This window comes from Motacilla alba, chromosome 2 (assembly GCF_015832195.1).
Source record: "Motacilla alba alba isolate MOTALB_02 chromosome 2, Motacilla_alba_V1.0_pri, whole genome shotgun sequence".
NCBI classification, from domain to species: Eukaryota; Metazoa; Chordata; class Aves; order Passeriformes; family Motacillidae; genus Motacilla; species Motacilla alba.
This window is the reverse complement of record NC_052017.1, coordinates 49162877-49182999: the sequence shown is the minus strand read 5'-3', so window position 1 is coordinate 49182999 and position 20123 is coordinate 49162877. Positions and strand designations below refer to the sequence as shown.

At 44.0% G+C, this 20123-nt stretch overlaps 1 protein-coding gene across 1 annotated transcript; it reads right to left on the bottom strand.

The window, feature by feature from the left end:
* Positions 1-767: 767 nt before the first annotated feature.
* On the bottom strand, positions 768-19713 carry PDIA4 (protein disulfide isomerase family A member 4). The gene is made up of 10 exons (XM_038127804.1): positions 19451-19713; positions 13894-14074; positions 11918-12123; positions 11133-11271; positions 10424-10629; positions 9602-9760; positions 8532-8683; positions 7985-8141; positions 7657-7890; positions 768-7207 (listed from the first exon to the last, which is right to left on the bottom strand). The coding sequence occupies exons 1-10, from the start codon at positions 19551-19553 to the stop codon at positions 6792-6794; spliced, it is 1953 nt and encodes a 650-aa protein (XP_037983732.1). The 5' UTR covers positions 19554-19713; the 3' UTR covers positions 768-6791.
* Positions 19714-20123: the final 410 nt, after the last annotated feature.

The following is a 20123-nucleotide window of genomic DNA, read 5'->3' as shown; positions in this document are numbered from 1 at the left end:
GGTCTAAATTGGTTATTGATTTCAGCCAGTCACCAGATGAAAGCAAGGAATGCTTCAAACCAAAAGAATCTTGTGGCAATGTTATTTTTTCCCCTCTAAACGGTATCCCAAGATCTACAATTCTCACTAGAACATTTTTGTACATTTCTACTTATTTTATATCTGAGCTGATGCATGTCTCAGGCTAAATGTTTTCTCTTGTTTTTTAGTTCTCATGTAGTTATTGATCTGTAGTTACTAGTGGCAAATACATGTAATTGGCTGTGTTACCTGGTACTGCCTGTGATTCATTTACATATGTGTAGTAATCTTCACACATTGTCCTAATTTCCTCTTTCCTTTCCCAGCAGTATGTTTTCTATCAGTGACTTAGGTCTGGCCTTTCAAAGTGCAGTGCTTCATGCCCAAGAGGATGTCTTGCTCCTTATATACCCACAGCTCCTCTTCAGGCTGAAGTGTTCAAGTACTGGACGTCTTGTGACACGGAAGTTTGACCATTTCTATAATTTTCAGCAAAACAAGCTGCATTGTTAGGAAAATAACTCCAAACAGACACTGATTTTATCCTACCACTGAAACTGTTACCATAGCACTGTGATCAAAGGAGGATTTTTTGATCCTTACCAGTTCTTTTGGACATTTTCTTGCATGAGCAAGCACTACCCTTATACCCACTGCTGTGTAGCTATGGCAAACAGCATGCTTCAAGGAGATCATTAACAATTATGGTGCACTTTGGAAATGAAAGAATGAAAAAAAACCAAATCTACTGTGACCCTTTTTTTTTATTTAAAATGTGATTTTTCTATTGAAAGATTGGCTGGTTTGTCCAAATTGAAAATCAAGGGTTATCTCTGAGAAAAACAAAGAGGCAGCAGATTATAGTAAGGCCACTGACATTTCCATGGACTCATTAGCACACCAGTGAACAGCTTTCTCAATTTGAATCTGCTGAAGTCAGGTGCTCTATTACTGCTCCTTCAGGCCCAGGGAAAGGAGCTTAAAGGAAGCTCAACCCTCTTGTCACTAGGCCCTCTGACAATCCGCTGGCTGGGAAAAGCTACAGCTAAATTAAACTAGTGGAGTTCTACTTGCTATATGTTAGTGGGTATCTTGAGACTGAAAAAGACCAAAACCAACTCAAAATCACAAAAGAAGTGCCAACCCCCACATGAAAATACATCACTAAAGTCTACTGTCTAAAGGCATCAGCAAAAGTTACATATGAAATATTTCACATGGCAAAGTGAATGCAGAACTGAATGCAAACATCCTTACTCAAAGCAGTACCAATTTCTAGTGGCATGTCCCATTTCCTGAATGCATTCTGTGGTTCAGAAATGAATATTAGTGCAGCAGGAGCAATCAGCAGAGCTGTGGATCCTAGTTTGTGCTGCATACTTTGGTTGGAACAGGCCCATAGGTTGAATGCAAGTTATTAGGCTGAATATTGAAAGCAAACAGCAGAGAACTTGTGGTCTGATGTGTAAACCAACAAGATTAGCTGAGTAAATGACCCTGTCTAGCCTCAATTTCTCTAACTTCAGGGAAAATGTATAAATTACCTTTTTCTCCTCCCCTGAGATCACCTTCTGCTGGGTTTTTTTTAACTTTTTTATCATTCTGAGCAGCATTTTACCAGGCTGTATTGCAGAACAATTCTCTCCTATTGTAAGGCAAAAGATACCAGACTTCAGGAAGGCCACTATAACTTAGACAAAGGCAAGCAGAAGGGTATTAATGCAGGCCAGGCTCTCAAGTGTCAGCTTTCACTATGAAGAAACAACTGGCTGTTCAAAACCTCAGCCTATGGAAATCCTTCAGAGGACTGGGTTACTGATTGTGATAAGGGTTTTTTTTGCATGGTTGGATTAATATAGCTTATCTCCTTTATATTTCTGTTAACCAAGTCACACACAGCTTGAGATGTGAACAGCATTTCTGAAACTGAAACTCCCACCTTTCTAATGTAAGGATTTGGAGCAGTTCACAGACCAGATCCCTTTCTCTCTGAATGCAAAAATGAAACTGGAGAGTGGTCATGTCCTTCCAGACCCAAGCAGGCTCATCTAGCCTCTACAAAGACATGATCATTTATTTTTCATGGTACATATAGAGCTTGTTCAGACAGATTTACAGCACAATGGCTTCACATAAAACCAGCTGCTCCTGACACAGAAAATCCAACACTAACATTAACATGACATCAGTCTGTGGCCTGAGAGCAGGCAAAGCTCTGTCTAAAATAACTGGCTTCAAGTGCAGAACAACCTCCAAAGATGTTGAACGAAAACAACTGACTTGTGAGTGGGATTCTAGGCAGATATGAAGACAGGTCATGCATGGTAACAGAACATTTCTTCTGCCCATGGCTGCATGGCTTCACACAACCTACCGTGGGTCCAGGCAGGAAAAGAAGGGAAGCCCTTTGTAGTCAGCAACTGAGAGCTCTCCCCTGGCAAGTGCACTGCCGTGACATGAAGCGATTCCTGTGACTCTTCAGCTGTGCTGAAGTCTTAGAAATGCCTGGCAACTGATCCAAGACGCTACTGCACTGAATTTTGCTAGGGTTGCTCATAGATCCCTGATCTGTATTGACAAAGGGAGTTCTGCAACTCAAGCACAACAAACCAAAGCCAAATTGCATAACAAATACAAGGGTCTGTATCAGTTTGAAGTAGATGACACAGTTTGCACAGGGCTTGACTTACTCACTACCCACATCAAGGGCTGAGCACACAGACTGCAACACTCAGCCCCTCTGACCAGCGTCCATTACCAATGCAGGCTGTCAGCAAAAGGCCTTTGGGAGCAGAAAGTTTGCACTGGCTTCTCCTGCCTACCAAAAAAGAAAGGACAGCAGTCTGATCACTGCAGTAAACTCTACTTTCTGAGAAGCCCTTAACCTGTATCATTTATTCATGTTCTACTTTCCAGAAGACTGCTTCCTCAGCACATAGCCTCACACACAAGAGGGCAGAGAAAACTTTGTGGCACCAGCGCTGCAGTGCCTTTCTTACTTGCCACCAGCCAAATCCTGGGCCAAAGCCAGGCACTACCATAATTAGCAGTTTGGACGCACAAAATTGCTGAGAGTAGAAACCAGATAACAACCTTGATTGCAAACCCTCTGCTGTTAACAAATCTCTTCCAGTACTGAAAAAACTATCACTTAATGCAGTATCAAGATCCCAAGCCACTATTTACTTTCACAGACACAGTACAGACAAATTCCTTCCTCGAGGAGCACCAGCTGTGCTACAGTTGCAGCCCGCCTTAGTTCTTAGCCCTTCAGGGAAAGGAGCTGACCCCAAAGAAGCCCCAAGTCTGACTACTTTAAGGTGTACGACAGTTTACAGAAATAAGTTTGTTTCCAAGAGGATGCATGTGTGGGAGATACACCAGGCCAGACTCCATGGACTTCTAATATTACACAAATCAACCCTGTGCTGAAGCATAAACTGCAGGATCTCTTCCACTGGAACCATAATCAGAAATTGTCATATGCTCATGCAGCTGTGGCAAAGAGCAAGTGAGGGGAGCTCCCTTATTCTCTTGCACTGCACTTTTTTTTTCTTCTGTAAGAAGGGAACAACCAAGGCTAATCAGCAGCATTTAGGTAACTCTTTAATAAAATAATTTTGGATGTATAGGAAAGCATCCTAATGCCTCAGGAATGAAAAAGCAGGCTTGCATAATGCATTTAACAAATCCAAAAGATGGTATGACCTGTTCTCCTTAGAATGCATTAATCACATTAATATCACTTTCTGTACAGAGATAACAGATCTCATGGTGTATCCATCCCAGTGAGTTTCACAGAGGGTTCACGTGATGTTGACAGTGCACACAGCAAAGGACAGGATACTTGAACTAAGGAAAGCAACTTGCTTTCCACTGTGGCTCTGCCCAAAGCTTAGAGGCAGCAGTATCCTCATCTTGCGAGGAGATATAAATGCATTTATTATGACACGCAGATGCCAAGGTGAGTGGCACAGCTAAGGACTCACAGGAAATGTGGCCAGGTGACACCAGTGTAATGATGGAACAAATCCTCATTCCCTCTACTGCTCATAACCTAAATCCATAACACTGCCTGTTCTTGCAGCTCATTGTTGTCAAGAAGCTGTAAGCAGTACTAATTACTGTATTCCTATTCAGCTCTGACTTAAGCACTTCTGCTCCTGAACAAGAGTCAGGTATTTCAGCACCATACTGAAGGAACTGTTTGTGTACCAGGCTGCCTCTACCTGTGGAGGCAAGGAAGAGAGAGAGACAGAGGTGGCAGGAGCACTGAGCAAGCACATCTAGGACACTACTCTGGTCCTTGTGTCTGCTATTGCCAGAGGGGCTCCCTAGAGGCTGTAGAGGTTTCAATCCAGAGAGGTGCTGGCTCTAAGCAGTTTAAAGGAACAGTACAGCATTGGCAATGACAATGTTAATAATTTAGCACCTGTCAGAAGAGAGGCCAGAAATGCTCAACTTTAACCCTTACTGTTCCAAGGAGAATGGTGTCTCAGCCCTGACTGAAGTCCTTCACCACCAATAAGGGACTCTTCACCCTCCTTTCTACATGTTCTGTATTTATCCATATTCCCCTGTTAGTTAAACAGCAGTTGTTTTGGAATAAAACCCTTTAAGTCTGCAATCAACTAACAAGGAACAATTTAGTTCCCACAGCATTGTGTGAGGTATTTGCTTAGGCACAGAACCTGAACTATGTTTTAAGAACTGATTTTAAAAGCCTGTGCCTGGCTCTTTGAAGAACTGAATTAATGACACTGGCAGATAGGACAGAACTTGTTACTTGACTTGTATGTATATTTTCTAAAGCTGAAAAAAAAAACCACCTCTGGTGTTCAGCTAAGTCTCATCTCACTACTGTTGCCTGCGCAACACACTTAGAATAGATTATAGCTTTTGAAAGCCTACAGAAGAGCTGCAAAGAGAAATTACAGTAGATGGGAAGATAATGCACTTTATCTGGTAAGAGTCTTGTAGATGAAATACTGTCTAAGCTTAACAGCCATCTGTCCACTTAAGGACAGTAGAAAGAAAAAGCCCTCTAATGTGAAAAGAGGAGATGGACAATGCCAGGGCCTCAGGTAAATGATGACACTGCTTTAACACTTGCTTAGCATTTCCCAGCTTTTGCTGATAAAGAATAGGAGCTGAATAGCATTCAGGCACACCCCAGCAGTCCCAGGAGATCTGATACTGTCCCTCTCACTCATAATCTGCTGGTGAGCTTTGTTCACTATCTTTGGCTAAACCATTAATTAAGGGAAAGCCTTCCTGCAGTCCCATTTATCTCTGCGAGACTAATTTGATAGTTATGCTTGCTGTGTGGGTTGTTAGCAGCGGGGGACAGTCCCCCCTTAAGGCAGGCGGGAAGGACACCCCTTCAATAGGGATGACAAGTGCAGTAGGAAAGTATAGGGACTATGTACCACCTTGCAGCCCCTTTGGGTCCCCAGACTTTACCTGAACAGCCACCTCAAGGGTTTATCCTTGCTACACAGTAGAATGCATCCCCCCAGAAGAAAAAAAAAAAAAAAAAAAAAAAAAAAAAAAGACTGGGTAGTGGTTTTAGATTTACACACCCTCTAAAAATCTAAAAACTAATGCAACAAGCAATTACTGAAGGAAGATGGTCATGTTTTGCAAGACAGAAAACAGTGCTGCCAGAAGAACTACCTGTAAAATGAAATGTGAATCAAAACTGCCTCAGGGACACTCAAGTCACACACACCGCAGCATCACAGCTCTAAGAAGAGGCAGACAGTGCTTCTAGAGAGCATGGGTCTGCAACATCAACATGGCCCATAAATTTATGGACATATCCCAACTGGGCCATTCAATATAAAAACCCACTTTTAAGTGCACATACTCCCAAGGGGAGCACAAAGAAGATGTGATTATTCTTTGTACCTGCAATACCTGCTAGAGGAATAAAGGCTGTTAGAAGGTCTCAGTCTGCTTGCCCAAAGAAGAATCACTATCAAACTTTCCTCTCTGCAAAAGGAAAGGAGACAGTAACACATAGATCTGACACCAGAATCCCAGCATTTCCACCCACTGGATGCTCTTGTTGTGTCATAGTCCAATTACTCCAAAGGAGTAGTTCAGGAAGACTAAGATGTAATTGGGTCAACAATGACTAGTAAAGAGAGGTACATTAGAAAAACTTGCTATTTTAGCATCACACTCTCTACAGAGAGGCACAAAACTAAAACAGGTCTAGAGCATATTTAGCAAGTCCCTGTGTCTTATCTCAGTAGGACCAAATAATTCATCCACACTTTAGAAAACATCCATTCTTATCCTTATCTGTATGAATACAGTGATAGGGTCACATGAATAGGTACAAAGAAACATAACAGAAAAGACTAGCTGAAAAGACTGCTCCCCCCGGTAACCATAACAACAAATAAGAGAAATCTGTTTGTCTGAGGGATCTGCTTCTCTCTTTTTGGTAGTATCTTTTAACTTAAAAACAGCTGCATTAGAGTCAAAGAACAAAGCTCGAGATAGTCACAAAAAATAAAGGATGTATTTTTCTCCAAAGATCAAAACCGTAACTAACATAAGACATTCATATTAGAGTATTAAGTTCAGTGTCCAGAAAAAAACTCATTTGCCATATAAAAAAAAAAAAGATACTGAAATTGCTTTACTGCTCAAGAATCTCTTTGCTCAAAACTGCTTAATTCTTCTCTCACCAAGTTTTGTCAGTAACTTGATTTTAACTACATTGTACAAACAACTTTTCTTCTCCACCCTCATCTTATCTAAAGCTCTTCTTTTGTTCTGGAGAGTTTTGTTGCATGCTCCTCTATAAATTTGCTCAAATGCTCTAAATCTCTGTCCCCGCCTTCAAATTTAATCGGGTTATTCTTCTTGTCCTTTGGAGCAAAGTAGATGGTGGGGAATCCCTCCACTTTGTAGCGGTCATTCGTCACGTCGTTGGCGGTAGCATCCATCTTGGCTATGATCAGATTTTTCTCATTCTTGTATTTTTTGCCTAGCTCATTATACACTGGTTCTAGTTTCTTGCAGTGTCCACACCATGGGGCATAGAACTCTATGAGAACATCATTCTTTGGATCCATCACTATGGTATCAAAAGTTTTACCCACTACCACTTTCACAGGCCCTTTGTTATTTTTTGGCACTGGCTGGGACTTCACAATTGGCTTCAGTTTTCCTAGAGGGAAGCAAAACACACACAACACTGTTAGAATATGGTAAGAGCAGCCCTTACAACCTCCCCTAAGAAAGAGCAGAAGAGTACATCCTCATCTTCCTGCCAGGGAAAGATCACTGCACTGGCAAATGAGCTTGCTTCAGCATGAAACACAGGCTAGTTAACTGGTGACCTTTTGGCCCAATAATCTTGTGAAATACAGGCAACAGGGTTTTTTTTGCAATTCCCCTTAGAACCCTTCTCCTCTTTTTATGGCTGTCCATCCACAAAGTAATAACCCATGATTTAATATAGTAGTCCCAAATATGAATGACCAGCTCACACTTTAAAGCCACAGGAACATTTTAGGCTTGTAAAACAGACTCTGTTTACTGGAGCAATTGCATCAGGAAACAACTCTTGGAAGTATAAACAAAATAGCTTAGAGAACCCTATTTTAGAAACTGTACCTTTCTTGAATGCCACCACGAACTGCCTGAGTACATCAGAGTCAAACTCTTCTGGCTCCATGGCGTACTTCTTGCCACCTTCATCCAGAATGGCAGCGTTGACATCCTCTCCACTCTCAAGCAGGCCCAAATCTTTTATTTCAGAAGAATAATCTTCCTCATCAGAAACAGCAAACACGTATTCAGGGAAGTCTTTAGCCACTTCCAGGACTTTGCTTCTCCAGTACTGAGTAGCTGAAAAACCAGAACAGGACAGAATTGGTAATTTCTAGTTATTTAGTGCCTGCTTCCTCTCAAAGTGAAGGAAGGGTAATTGTAGCAAACCTACCAACACGGTAGTCGAAGCTGAAGTCCACAGAGTAGTAGACAACCACCAGAGGACGCTTGGAGTATCTCTTGGCATCGTTGGAAGGCTTGCGATGACCAACTAGAGGCAAAGCATGTTTTAGCACGTGCTCTTTAATCTCAGATCCATCTGTAGAGTCCTGCAAAGAAATGCAGAAAAAAAGTTCAAGCTAACAGATTTAAGCACCATTTCTGCTACACACTACTGAAAACCAATATTGGGACACACATGAATGTGAAAGAGAGAAGGACGTCACCTTCTTGTCATAAAAACAAGGCTGTCACCACATTTTCTTCAAACTTTTGAGCACTGAATATTGTATGGACAAACTATTATTTGAAAACATAACATCTGGACTAATTTCATAAAGTTCTCTTGAAAAAGAAATACAGTTTCAGTGGACAAGCAGGTTGACTCAAATATCTAGAGGGAGTACTTCCAACAGGAAGATGCCAACTGATCATAATTACAGAGAAAGAGAGCCTTCAGTCCTACACACAAACATTTTAGCTCTGGACAACCTACTCACTTTAAGATTCAGAACGTGCATCTTGGGCTCATGCTTTGACTGAAATTTTTCTGGCTGCATGACAACCAGTTTTCCTGGAGAAACTTTCAATAGTTTTGCAATCTCGTTGCTGAAGGTGTGATGGAACTTATAATCTTCTCTCAAACCATTAGCTGAAAAATTAAGGTTAGGATGAAGGAAAAGTCATTAGAAAGTGAACTGACAGCCTGTAACAGATCTTGAGACTGCAACCGCAAGGAAATGCTCTGCCTGCTCTCCAAGTGACACAGAACAACCCAGTCTTAGACAACAGCTCTCACCCAGGGGTGAGAAGCATGTGAATATACACACAATTCCAGCAGCACTATATGAACGCTGTTCAACAACCCATCCGCTTGGCAAGTTATTGTACACATTCATACACCTTGAACAGCTTCCAAAACATATACAGCAAAACAGTTATTCCTTTGTCAATCTCTTACCACTTGGCCTCCCCCCAAATAGATCAGCTAGCCAAACTATTTGCTTTGGGGCAGCCTGGGAAACAGTTCTGTATCTTGCCATGCTGAGGCAAACAAATGAGGTCCTAATCCAACTATGACAGCAGCCCCAGAATCAGACATAGACAGGTTACCAGGAATGGTCTAACTAAACTGACCCAGAAGTGGATGATGATCCTTTCTGCAGGTGTCTCATCCCAAATGAGTTTGGTGACAACTGACTCTGGGCTGCCAGATACGAAACTAGAGTAACAGACAGCAAACATATCTAGGCTTTAAGCCAAGAAATTGTGGTTTGTCCCTCAGGAAAGAATTTTTCCCTCCTCTCTAGTCCATATGTTTTTAGGGACACAATTACCAAGCAGAGGTATACTCTGTGACTGGCTGACACTTTAGTTACAGTCTCAAAATCTGGTGTGAGCTTATTTTTTGAGTACAAGTAAAAGATCACCTTTCCTCCTATTACTTCTTCTCCTCTCCAACCCTCCCTACTATACCAGGAGCATAAATAAATTACCTCTCCATGCCCAAAGTCCTAGGCAGAATCCCAACAAAACATATATTCCATTAATATTTTAAAACATTCTTTACCTGCTTCCTGATAGAGCTGATAGGTTTTGTCATTCTCTCCACTAAAGACACCAATGATGATGACATCATCCCCATCCTTCAGAAATTCTTGTACCTGCTTGGTAGCCTGAATCTGTTTGGATGGAGGACCAGCCTGTTCAATCATGTAGTCGACAATACCTGTGAGAGAAACCCACCCACAAAAAGTTGCTTAGAACATTTATTGAACTGAAAGACTCGGGCATTCCATCTAAAATGTTTAATGTCACATTTCCCATGAACATCTTTCCTCCTCTGCAGCCCTCCCACAATAACCTAAAGACCAAATCAGCAAGATTTCAGTCCAAGTTTTTAAAGCTGCAGTTCTGAATATTCCCTTTTAGGTTGGTTTCAGAAAAGGTGACCAAGCACATAATCCATGAATATCAGTTGATGTTGCAACCAATGCTCCTTTCTGAAATTCCACACCCTTCACTGTCTCCTGAACCTGTTATGAGCCAAAGCACTACTTGAATAGTCTTAAATCTAATTAAAACTTAATATTTTTGCCAGCCCTCAAGGCGCATTCCAGTATAATTAAAACCTGCCAATTTACCCATACTGCCACTGCTTCACCAGGTGTATTTAACTTAGTTGATATTGAAAGGAGCTGATACTACCACCAAAAGATGTTATTAAGATGAGAGACAAATTTAAATATCCTGTGTAGGTATGAGAGCAAAATTTTTCAGTTTTCCCCAGCTACTGCTGCTATGACATTAACAAGTTTGCAAATCCTACAGATATGTCAAAATATCTGTGGCCAAGCCCTCAGAACACAAGAAAAAGAGTAAGCTGCAGTACCGTATTTTTCCCGGGGACCACTGTAGTCATAAGGTTTGCCCTTGCGGAAGATTTTGAGAGTTGGGTAGCCAGTGACATCAAACTTCTTTGCAAGCTCCGTTTCAGCCGTGGCATCAACTTTAGCCAGGGGGATGGGAGGCGTGCGCTTGCTGAGCTCCTGGGCAGCCTTCTCGTACTCTGGAGCAAGCCTCTTGCAGTGTCCACACCTAGGGAGGGAGAGCAGAGGGCACTTCTTACAAGCCATTAAGCCTGCCAGGTACCTTCTAACCCTGGAGTGGAAGAGTTAAGTCTTCCAGAATGCAGATATGGGATCATTGAATCTACAGAGGACACTTCAGCCTTGGAAGACATGTCTCTGCAACCTGAAGCTGGCCTCTGTGCCTGGCCTCACTTTACTATAGGTAGCTTCATTTTTAGAGGCCATTTTTGAGCTAAGGACCAATTCTCATTGGTTTTCAGTATTACAGTGTGTTCTCAAATCAGTAATTATTGTGAACCTCCAGTCAATATCTGGACACCACCCCTTGCTGAGACATAGATCCAGTCTAGTCTGCTAGTGATTTGCAATGTGATCCCAGCTGCAGATAAAAAATCAGGTATTTGCACGAGGCAAAGGTGTGTTACAAGGCATAGCAATGGAAGACAGGTTCACCAAGTGTGTTCAGGCCATCTGTGCTAGACAAATACAGGTGACTGCCTTCTTGCTTACCATGGAGCATAAAATTCCACCAGAATTATGTCAGCATCATTCACAACTTCGTCAAAATTATCCTGGGTCAATACCAGAGTAGCTTCGGGTGGAGGGGTCCAGTTGGGGTCAGAAACCTCCTTGACTTTGGCCACAATAGCTGAAATACAGTTCAATAACCCAATTAGCAAGCACGCATTTTATCATACCAGTAGCATGCCAAATGCACAAATTTGAAATCAGAGGGTAAGCACAGTGCTAGACCAATGCTTACACATCAAGCTTCTATGAGAACACTTTTAAAATCAAGTTCCTTTGTGCCTTATTTCCTTGTTGGCATTACCAAGAAGGTCTTCTCTTCACCCCACAGAGCATCTTATGCAGAGCACAGATCTGTACTTTGCAGCACTGAATCCATCTCAAAACAGAGAGAAAAGGTAGTTTTTCCCCCTCTGACTAGAGCTGGGCATATTAATTAAGCAAAATGCAAGTGGGTTTCTATACAGTCAATATATAGATCAAATGTTTATTGGCTGATCGTTCAGCAAACATGAGGCTGTCTCCTCTTCTAGTCAAGTCATATTTCTAGAAACCTTCTGTCAGTAACAGCATTACCCACTACCTGCAAAATTGTCCTCTAGCCTGTAGCCTGTTGAGAAAACAGGGAAAATTTCAACATTCATAATATTACTCATTTTAAGATAAATAACTTGAGATCAGGGTTCTTCAAAACAGCCACATTTTAAGAAACAAGATCATAGGATACTTTGTTTTCTTATAGGGAACTGCAAAGGACTGGTGCTTACCGTCTTCTGTCCGAGACCCATCATAGTCAACAGCCTGGCCTTTTTTCAGGATTTTGATGGTTGGGTAGCCACTGACATCAAAACGACTCGACAGTGAAGTGGCTGCAGTAGCATCTATTTTGGCTACAGGAATAGGAGGGTCATTTTCCTTCAGAGTTTTGGCTATCTTCTCATACTCAGGAGCAAACTGCTTGCAGTGCCCACACCTGTCAGAGGAAGGCACAAGTAGGTATGTAAATGCACAACAGACATGCAGAGGTGCTCTGCTGCGCTGCAGTTCCAGGATGCCTTCTAACAGATGTGAACATCATCAGCACAGAAATGTTTGTCTTTCTACATGTTCAGATCATGGAGAGATTAAGAACAACTGTAGCTAAGGTACTGTATGTTCACATCAAAACCTTTCTTTTTCTTAATTTTCATTCAATGTGGAATGTATTGCCATATGCTTTATAAAACCACGGTAAAAAAATTCAACAACTGCTTTTACAACAAAGTTGTATTATGCTCGCTCCTTCCTTCTTTTCTTCCTCCTCAACTTCAGCTTCTCCCTAACCAAGGTTCATCGTCTCTCCCTAGCACCCTAAACTGAAGTAAAGAGAAAATGAATCAGCAGTCAAGTTAGCCAAATGAAATCTCCCACTCACCATGATAACACAGCATCTGCCCCCTCTCAGGCCACATCAGAACTCTCTGGGAAGAACAGAGGCTCTTGCTGCAAAAGCAGGCATGACAGAGGATACCAGCATAATAAATGCTAAACAAGCATTTTGCATAATAAATGTAAATGCTTTAGCCTGACAAGCTAAAGATGAAACCAGGAAAATGTAGGAAAACAGAAAGAAGTATGTGGCCGATAGCCTTTGCTCCTTAGCATCTCAGCTGGCAGGATGGGGGAGTAGAAAAACAGGAGAGGTGTTTAGTCTATGATGACACATATCCTTCTGCTCAGATAAATTGAACTTCATGTTTGGTTTTCATGAAGGCAAACTACAGCTGCAGAATTAGTGCCTACAGCCAAGAAGGAAGGGGATTCTCTGTGACAAGAATGGCACAAGTTAAAATGCAGCTCCACCTCAAGCAAGATCATATTCCCCCTCTATTCAAAGGCTGGAGAAGGATCAATGAGTGAGTCCCATTTTTGTATCACTGAGCCACAAAGAAAAAGAGGTTCTGGCTGCAACAGTAACTCAGCAACTCTACTGAAAGTAGATACTGAAAGTATCTTAAACTCTTGTTTTCCCCCACTAACCATCCCTAATCTTTTTGAACATAAGAATGCAAGAGAAGACAACTCCTGGCCTAAATCCTTTGTCTTGGTTATATGCAGGTAAGTCCATTGTAGCTCCCTGGAGCAGACCAGTGGTGCTGTACACCCTGGGATGCCAGCAGAACTGCCATCATTAGGCAGGTGTAGGAGGCACTGCTTAAATTTATAATACAAACAAGCTGTGTCCCTAACCACTCCACACCCTTCTGGCAAGGAGAGAAATGTGAATTTGGAAAGGAAAACCTTCTGGCAATTCCCCTGCTAGGGAAGCCTTCGTTATTCCATCTAGGTGAGCAAGTACACGTGTTGTCAGTAGTCCAGCACCAGCACAGGATGACAGCAGGCTGCAAGACCACACTGCATGAATTTTCTGGGCCTCACTGGGACCATTTCTGTTCCCTGACAGGCATAAAACAGGGATAGAATCAGGCTTATGCTTGTGCTTGGGATCCCTCAGTATGACCCACATCTGTGGAAAAGCAGCAGGCTGTTGGTTATTGCATGGTACAGGGGCAGGAAAAAGGGTTCTTCCCCACCACCAGAATCATCTCTTTTTCTGGACTATAGCAGAGTCCAGGGCATCTCCTGCAGGCAAGTTACTCCTTTGTCACCTTTAAAATGGCAACGCAAGCTCACTTTTTAGGAGCCTGTCCTGGCAGAGAAGCCCTCTGACGCTGCACCCATGGAGGTGCTGCTGTGAACCCACCATGGTGCGTAGAATTCCAGCAGCACGGTATCCTTGTCTGCAGTGAAGCTGTCAAAGTTTGCATCATTCAAGACTAATACACCATTTTCTTCTTTAACTACAGAATCATCGTCATCTTCGTCATCTTCTTCATCGTCATCATCGTCATCACCTTCATCGTCAACTTCTTTTATAACAAATTCTGGGAAGGTAAGAATATGACACAGATTAGATTGTGTCAAGTTTAACATTAAAGTGACGGTACCAGACTGAAGATGGATTAGATATCTCCTGTGGTTAAGAAAAGTACCCACATGAATTAGCTTCTGCTCCACATACAGTGACAGCTATCTCAGTTTGCAAAGAGCCTGGACTCACATGCTTGACCATTTCAATTTGGTCCACACTACACCAGCTAACAATATTAAGATTTCAGTACAGTATCGACAGGTATTTCACATTTCAGGGAGAACTAACAAAATGGACACAAGAAGAATTAAAGCACACAAATATATGCAACAGTTGCCACAAAGGTTTGATGAACATCTTGTTGAAATGTGGGCAGTGAGACCTGTTTTGCTGGGCAAGAAGGACACACAGAAGATACTTCCTGAACTTCAAACAGAACCCCTTCATCATGCAAGGACAGAGCAGCTATCCTTTAAGTGTAGCCAACTTGAAGTTGGAAAAATTAGCATCATACACCAAAAAAGCACATGTTATCTGTTCCCAATGCATCCCTTGTACCCCTGTTCAGGAGACCTGTAGCACCACAATACCTATGTGCTGCCTGTCTGAAGGCCTAATAAACAGACACACTTGCTATAGGCCCAAATGTTACAATTTCGTTACTATCAAGGTGGTTTGCAGGCAGCACTTCAAAATTATGCTTCTTTCCTGACTGCTCCATCCCCGTCTGCCACTCTTGCTTTCAGTTACAGCGAGGTTTCAGGTCTGCTGCTCATTGAGGAGTCTTTCTACTCACAGGATCAATCACTCTGCTCTGGATCAGCACGAGGCTGCAGTGAGTGCAAAATCAAGTAATTGTCTGCACGAGACCCACGAAAACCCACTCCTATGCACCTGGCAAATGACAGGTACTCTTCTAAAAAAAAAAACAAACAAAACAAAAACAAAACAGAGTGAAAGCTTCTTCTTTCAAAGAACTTTTGGGCCTTTGATTTAAGACCAAAACCACTGGTCCAGAACAGTCCTTTAAAGGAGAAAGGTGATTTGTTAAATTACCACAGCAAAATTAGCATGTGAAAGCCGAAGCCAGCACATTTCTACTGGTTCATTCTTTGTTGGCTTGGAATTTGAGATGGTTTTTTCAATATCTGACCTTTCACATGTTCCTTTAAACTTTAAAAAAAACCCAAACAACAAAAGTGCTATCTTTCAAGGAAACCAGATCTTCCTGAAGGATTTTAAAAGAATTTCAGTTACAGAAAAAGTAATGAAAATATCTCATCCCAAATAAAAACTGTAAAACAATGAAATTAAGTCCCTTCCAACCAGTCGGAGTCACAGGAATTGGATAAAAAAGCAATTAAAAAAAGAAAAAAGGGATCGGGTTCCTTGTTTAAAATTATTTTCTATTTAACTGGCTTTTGATTAAGCTGAGAGGAGTTACTGTAGCAGTATCCTGAAAATATTCTGATTTCATCAGGAAGTTGAGTGTTAAGAATGATAAATATGTGTTATCCAGATATGAAAAAGCTAACAAAAAACCCCCACTTTTGTCAGACTAACAGCAGACATCAGGAACAACCTCACCATGGATAAAATAATGCCATTAAATTGCAATAGCTGCTTTTATTTTAGAAGAAAGCACACAAAACCAAGCCTATATGCTCTCAGGAAACAGTACAGGCTCTTGGAGAAAATATGTTGATTTTAATTAGAGGTCAAATTTATGCCAAACGAAAATACTAAAGCTTCTGATGACGGGAGAGATCAGAGGAGATCATTTATCACACAACCCTAGTCAGCTGGATTAGGTTTCTTTAACAAGGACTGGTGTTTCACCTGATCTTTGAGGCAGCTAAAAGCACTATTTGCAAGCAGACAATGCCTCCTGTGTTGCAGCACTTGCTCACCCTTGAGTGAATGCACACCTCACACACACCTGCAGGACTGCCCTGGTGAAACAGCTGGATTTCGGGGGGCTTCAGCAGGCAAAACTCGTGCCTTACACGGGTGCCCAGCAGTTCTGAGGGCTAAGTTTCACCACAGGCTGTTCCTGGCTGGCCTGTGCCTGAATTCCTGGCTATTGCATTCCTGGCAAATTGCTTCAGATATGATTTTTCCTGACACACAGGAATGTGAGCAAAGCCAGCCGGCCAGTTCTGCTCCTGCATCTCGAACCACCCACCGGGTTGTGACCCTTGTTCCCGCTCACTCTGCTCACTACCCACCGCCAAGAGAGACAAAGACCACAGCAGCTACAGTGGCACCTGTTTTTTAGAAAGAACAAGGTATCACCGGCAAAAACATCCTGCACTGGTGGAAAATGTAACCATTAGATCTACCATCCCTCACTGAAATAATTTTGTATCTTTCCCTACAGCCTGGGAAGGTAAAACTTCCCTGACAGTGACACATTGTCACGGGCATTACACACACCCACTTCCTCCTCCCTGGAGATGGCGGCAGGACAATAGCACTGGAACAGCAGGACTCCACCTTTTCCCAAGCAGCTTAAGGAGGGCGTGCGTTAAAAAGAAAGCTAAGCACACTTAGATATCGGTCCTTAAGAGTGAAGACTTTCTTTCTGTAGCTTCCAGCTTCACCAGCACCCAGGGCTATCATAGTTACCTCTGCCATCCCTTTACTGTTGGGACTGAAAGACCTGTTTCAGGGACCCAACCACGGGAGAAGCAAGCAGGACTTTTAAATTTTTTTTCTCCCCATAAAGAGCAAGAAACTTTCCTCTGCGTTAAAGATTTACAATTTAAAGCGAACAGAATGAGCCTAAGTGTGACACCTGAAGTGGCAGAAGTAGCTAATAAATACTTGCATAAGTCATCTCATGAAAATAAAACAGCTGCCCCCAAACTGAAGTATCTTTGTTTCTTAAAGAGACTTGCAAAGCCAGTGGACAAACCAACAGCTGTGACAGCTGTGGCTAAAACCTGTCCTCTGGTGAAGTATGGACTTTTAATATAAAGTCCATTATACTAAAAAAAACCCAAAAAACCAAAACACACACACACAAAAACCCCAAAAAACCTAAACTAAACCAAAACAAAAAACTCCCAAAGCCCCCACAAAATGAATCCACAATTCTCAACACATTACTACACAACTCCAAAAACATGATCAAGAAGGTACTTCTTTTAAGACTTGAAGTACACAATGCTGGCTGGCAGGCCTTCTTTAGGATGACAGCTACTGTGAGATTAATTCTTACAGTAACTTCACTGAACACTCAGCATTTATCAGAAATATAGCCTAGTAACATTTTGTTAAACAAAGCAGATCCTGTATAAAAAAAGCTGCATCCAGACACCAATGACTTTGGGATGCTGCCTGAAAGCTTCCTTTTGAGGAGTACACTGTTCCCTAATTGGATGAGCTCAGTTTTCAGAAACCCAGAACTCAGGACTCATCATGTGTTGCTAGGGCATTTGAAAGATTTTCAATATTATCAGCCCCCTTCAATCTTTTCTGTGGTGGATCCTCTACATGATCCCTCCTTTCCCATTATCAGGATGCCAAGGGTGTAGTGGTCAGGATCCAGGATAACCTCACTTCCAGCACTTTCACCCCCCTGCCCTGCTCAAACCTCGCTTCCCAAATCATGCAGTGCAACAAGCTGGGTTCCCTCGGAACTTTTCATCTCCCCAACAATCAACGTGCATAAGATTACTTGCTTGTTGCAAAGTAAATTTATTCCACTTCACTCAAGTCTGCATTCCAAGGGCAAAAACTGAAATCCCCAACTACGTACATTTTTAAGGCAAAGGCTTTGTAAAGCCTAGTTCATGATCTATATACAAATTCAAGATACACAATGGAAAACGATTCAAAGTTGGGCAGTGGATTAGTGTTCAGCTCCACACAGCAGGAGACACTTCCATCACTGTGTACCTTTGATCCCGAGAACCCCTATAATGAGAAGAGCAGCAAGCACGGCAAATACTGATGAGAACCAGGCCCACAAGAAGCTGAGCCGCTGCTGCCAGCCACAGGTAACACTGTAACATCACAGGAGGTACTTCACCCTTTGAAGGTGGCAGGGGTAATCAGTACTAGGCTTTGTCACATGTTACAAAGAAACCATAACCACGTCCTAGCTAAAAGCAGAGAAAGAGGCATAAAAACTGTATTCCAGTTTACAACAGAAAAAAAGAAAAGAGCTCCACAGGAAGATTCTGTATCTCCATCTCCTTAGTGCAGATGCCGTATCATTTAAAACAAATCTCTTTACCCTCATCCTACAGATCATACAGTTAGCTACACAAATAGGGTGACTGATCTAAATGCACTTCTGCAAGTTTTAGGGCCTGTTAGGCCAGCAAGAAGTTGCAGGACATGAGTTCAGAAGGTCATCCTTAATCCAGTCTCTATAAAAGCCCTCTAATACTTAAAATACAGCAGTGTTCATGCAGGAAATATGAATGATGCATAATTTACCAAAATCCACATAAAAGAAACTTAAAACCAAAAAAAGAAACACCTTCAAATGTCTGCCTCCTAAATACAGGCACTGTACTCATTAAGCCTCAGCAGCTTTGTTTCAGCTAATTTTGGAAAGGAGGAGACACACGTCAGTGAAATCCAAAGACAGTGGGAAGAAACACTAAGAAGATGGTAACAACAGGCCTTCCTTCTGTGAGGGGAAAAAAAAAAAAACCAAACAGTTTGAAACACGAAGAATGCAGAGTCCCTGAACAAAGGGGTAAGGAATAGAGCGCTCTATCACAGAGCCGCAGAATGCTAAGGGTTGGACGAGACTTAAAGATTTCATATCCCAGCTCCCTGGCCATGGGAAGGGACACCTCCCACAAGACCACTACTTGGTGGTCTTGAACACTGCCGGGATTGGGGTATCCACAACCTCTCTGGGCAACCTGTTCCAGTGTCTCACCACCCTCAGAGTAAAGCATTTCTTCCTCACATCGAACCTAAATTTCTCCTCTTTCAATCTGCACCCATTACTCCTCCTTATCACCACAGCTCCTGACGAAGAGTCCCTCTCCGCATAATAAGATCACAATCTGTCCCATAGGAGTCGGAATAAAGAAATCGCAAATTCCCTGGAGCTTCAGAAGCCGGGGATTGCCAACATGGCTAACTGTTAGCTAGCTGTTACCGCCGTGCTCGGGAGAGGCGAGGCAGAGCCGCCCCACGGCGCACGGCAGACGAGCGGCGCCGGGACAAGCGGCTCGCACAGACCTCGGCGCCTTCAGGGGGCGGGCTCAGCACCCTGCACCGAGGCCTGCGAGGAGCACGCCGGCCCCGGCGGCGCCCCGCCAGCCCGGGCTCCCCGCAGCGCCCAGCGCCGGGGCCGCGCCGCCACCTCCCGCGCGGGGACCTGGCATGCGCTGCCGGCCCGGCCGCTGCCCGCGCTCACCTCCGTCGCCATCCTCCTCCTGTGCCTCGGCGCCCCGCGCCAGCAGGGCGATCTGAGCCAGCCCCAGCAGCAGAACCAGCACCCACAGCCCGCGCATCCTCATCCCACCGCCGCTCCGGCCCGGCCCGTCCGCTCCCTACGCTGCGCTCCCGCCGCTGGCCCCGCCCCTCGCGGCACGCCGCGCCCGCTGATTGGCTGCCGCCTCAACACGTGCTTGGCGCGGTCGCCAATCAACAATCGTCACGAGGGCCGCCGGCGCGGCGTGCGCGGGTTTCGCGGGCTCCGCGGCGCCCCCGGGGACCCCCGGCGGCAGCGGCCGCGGCGGCACACGGGCGCCATCGACCGGAGCCGCGGCGGGAGAGCAGCGGCGCCACCGCGCGCAGAAGCGCCCCGCCGCTCTGAGGTGCCGCCCCGCCATTGGCCGCCGCGGCGCCGCCAACCGCAGGCCGCCACGCGTGGAGCGCGCCGCCGCTCCGGGGGCGGGAGGCGGGAGGGACGGGGCGGGAGCGCCCCGAGCGCGTGCAGCCACATCGCTCTTCGGGATTGGCGGGCCGGCGCCGGGGGGCGGGGCCAGCGGCCCGCGGCAGCCTGTGAGGGCGCGCCGCGTGCGGCGGGGCGGGGCTTTCCCCGCGGGGATGGGGGGCGGTGAGGGCGGCCCGAGGGCAGCGCTGAG

Excerpts from the sequence above, each read along its gene's own strand:
- PDIA4 (XM_038127804.1), bottom strand. The coding sequence starts at position 19,553 with ATGAGGATGCGCGGGCTGTGGGTGCTGGTTCTGCTGCTGGGGCTGGCT. Across the intron at positions 14,075-19,450 it reads GGAGGAGGATGGCGACGGAG|AATTTGTTATAAAAGAAGTT; the intron begins GTGAGCGCGGGC and ends TTACCTTCCCAG. Across the intron at positions 8,142-8,531 it reads TGCACGTTCTGAATCTTAAA|GACTCTACAGATGGATCTGA; the intron begins GTGAGTAGGTTG and ends ATTTCTTTGCAG.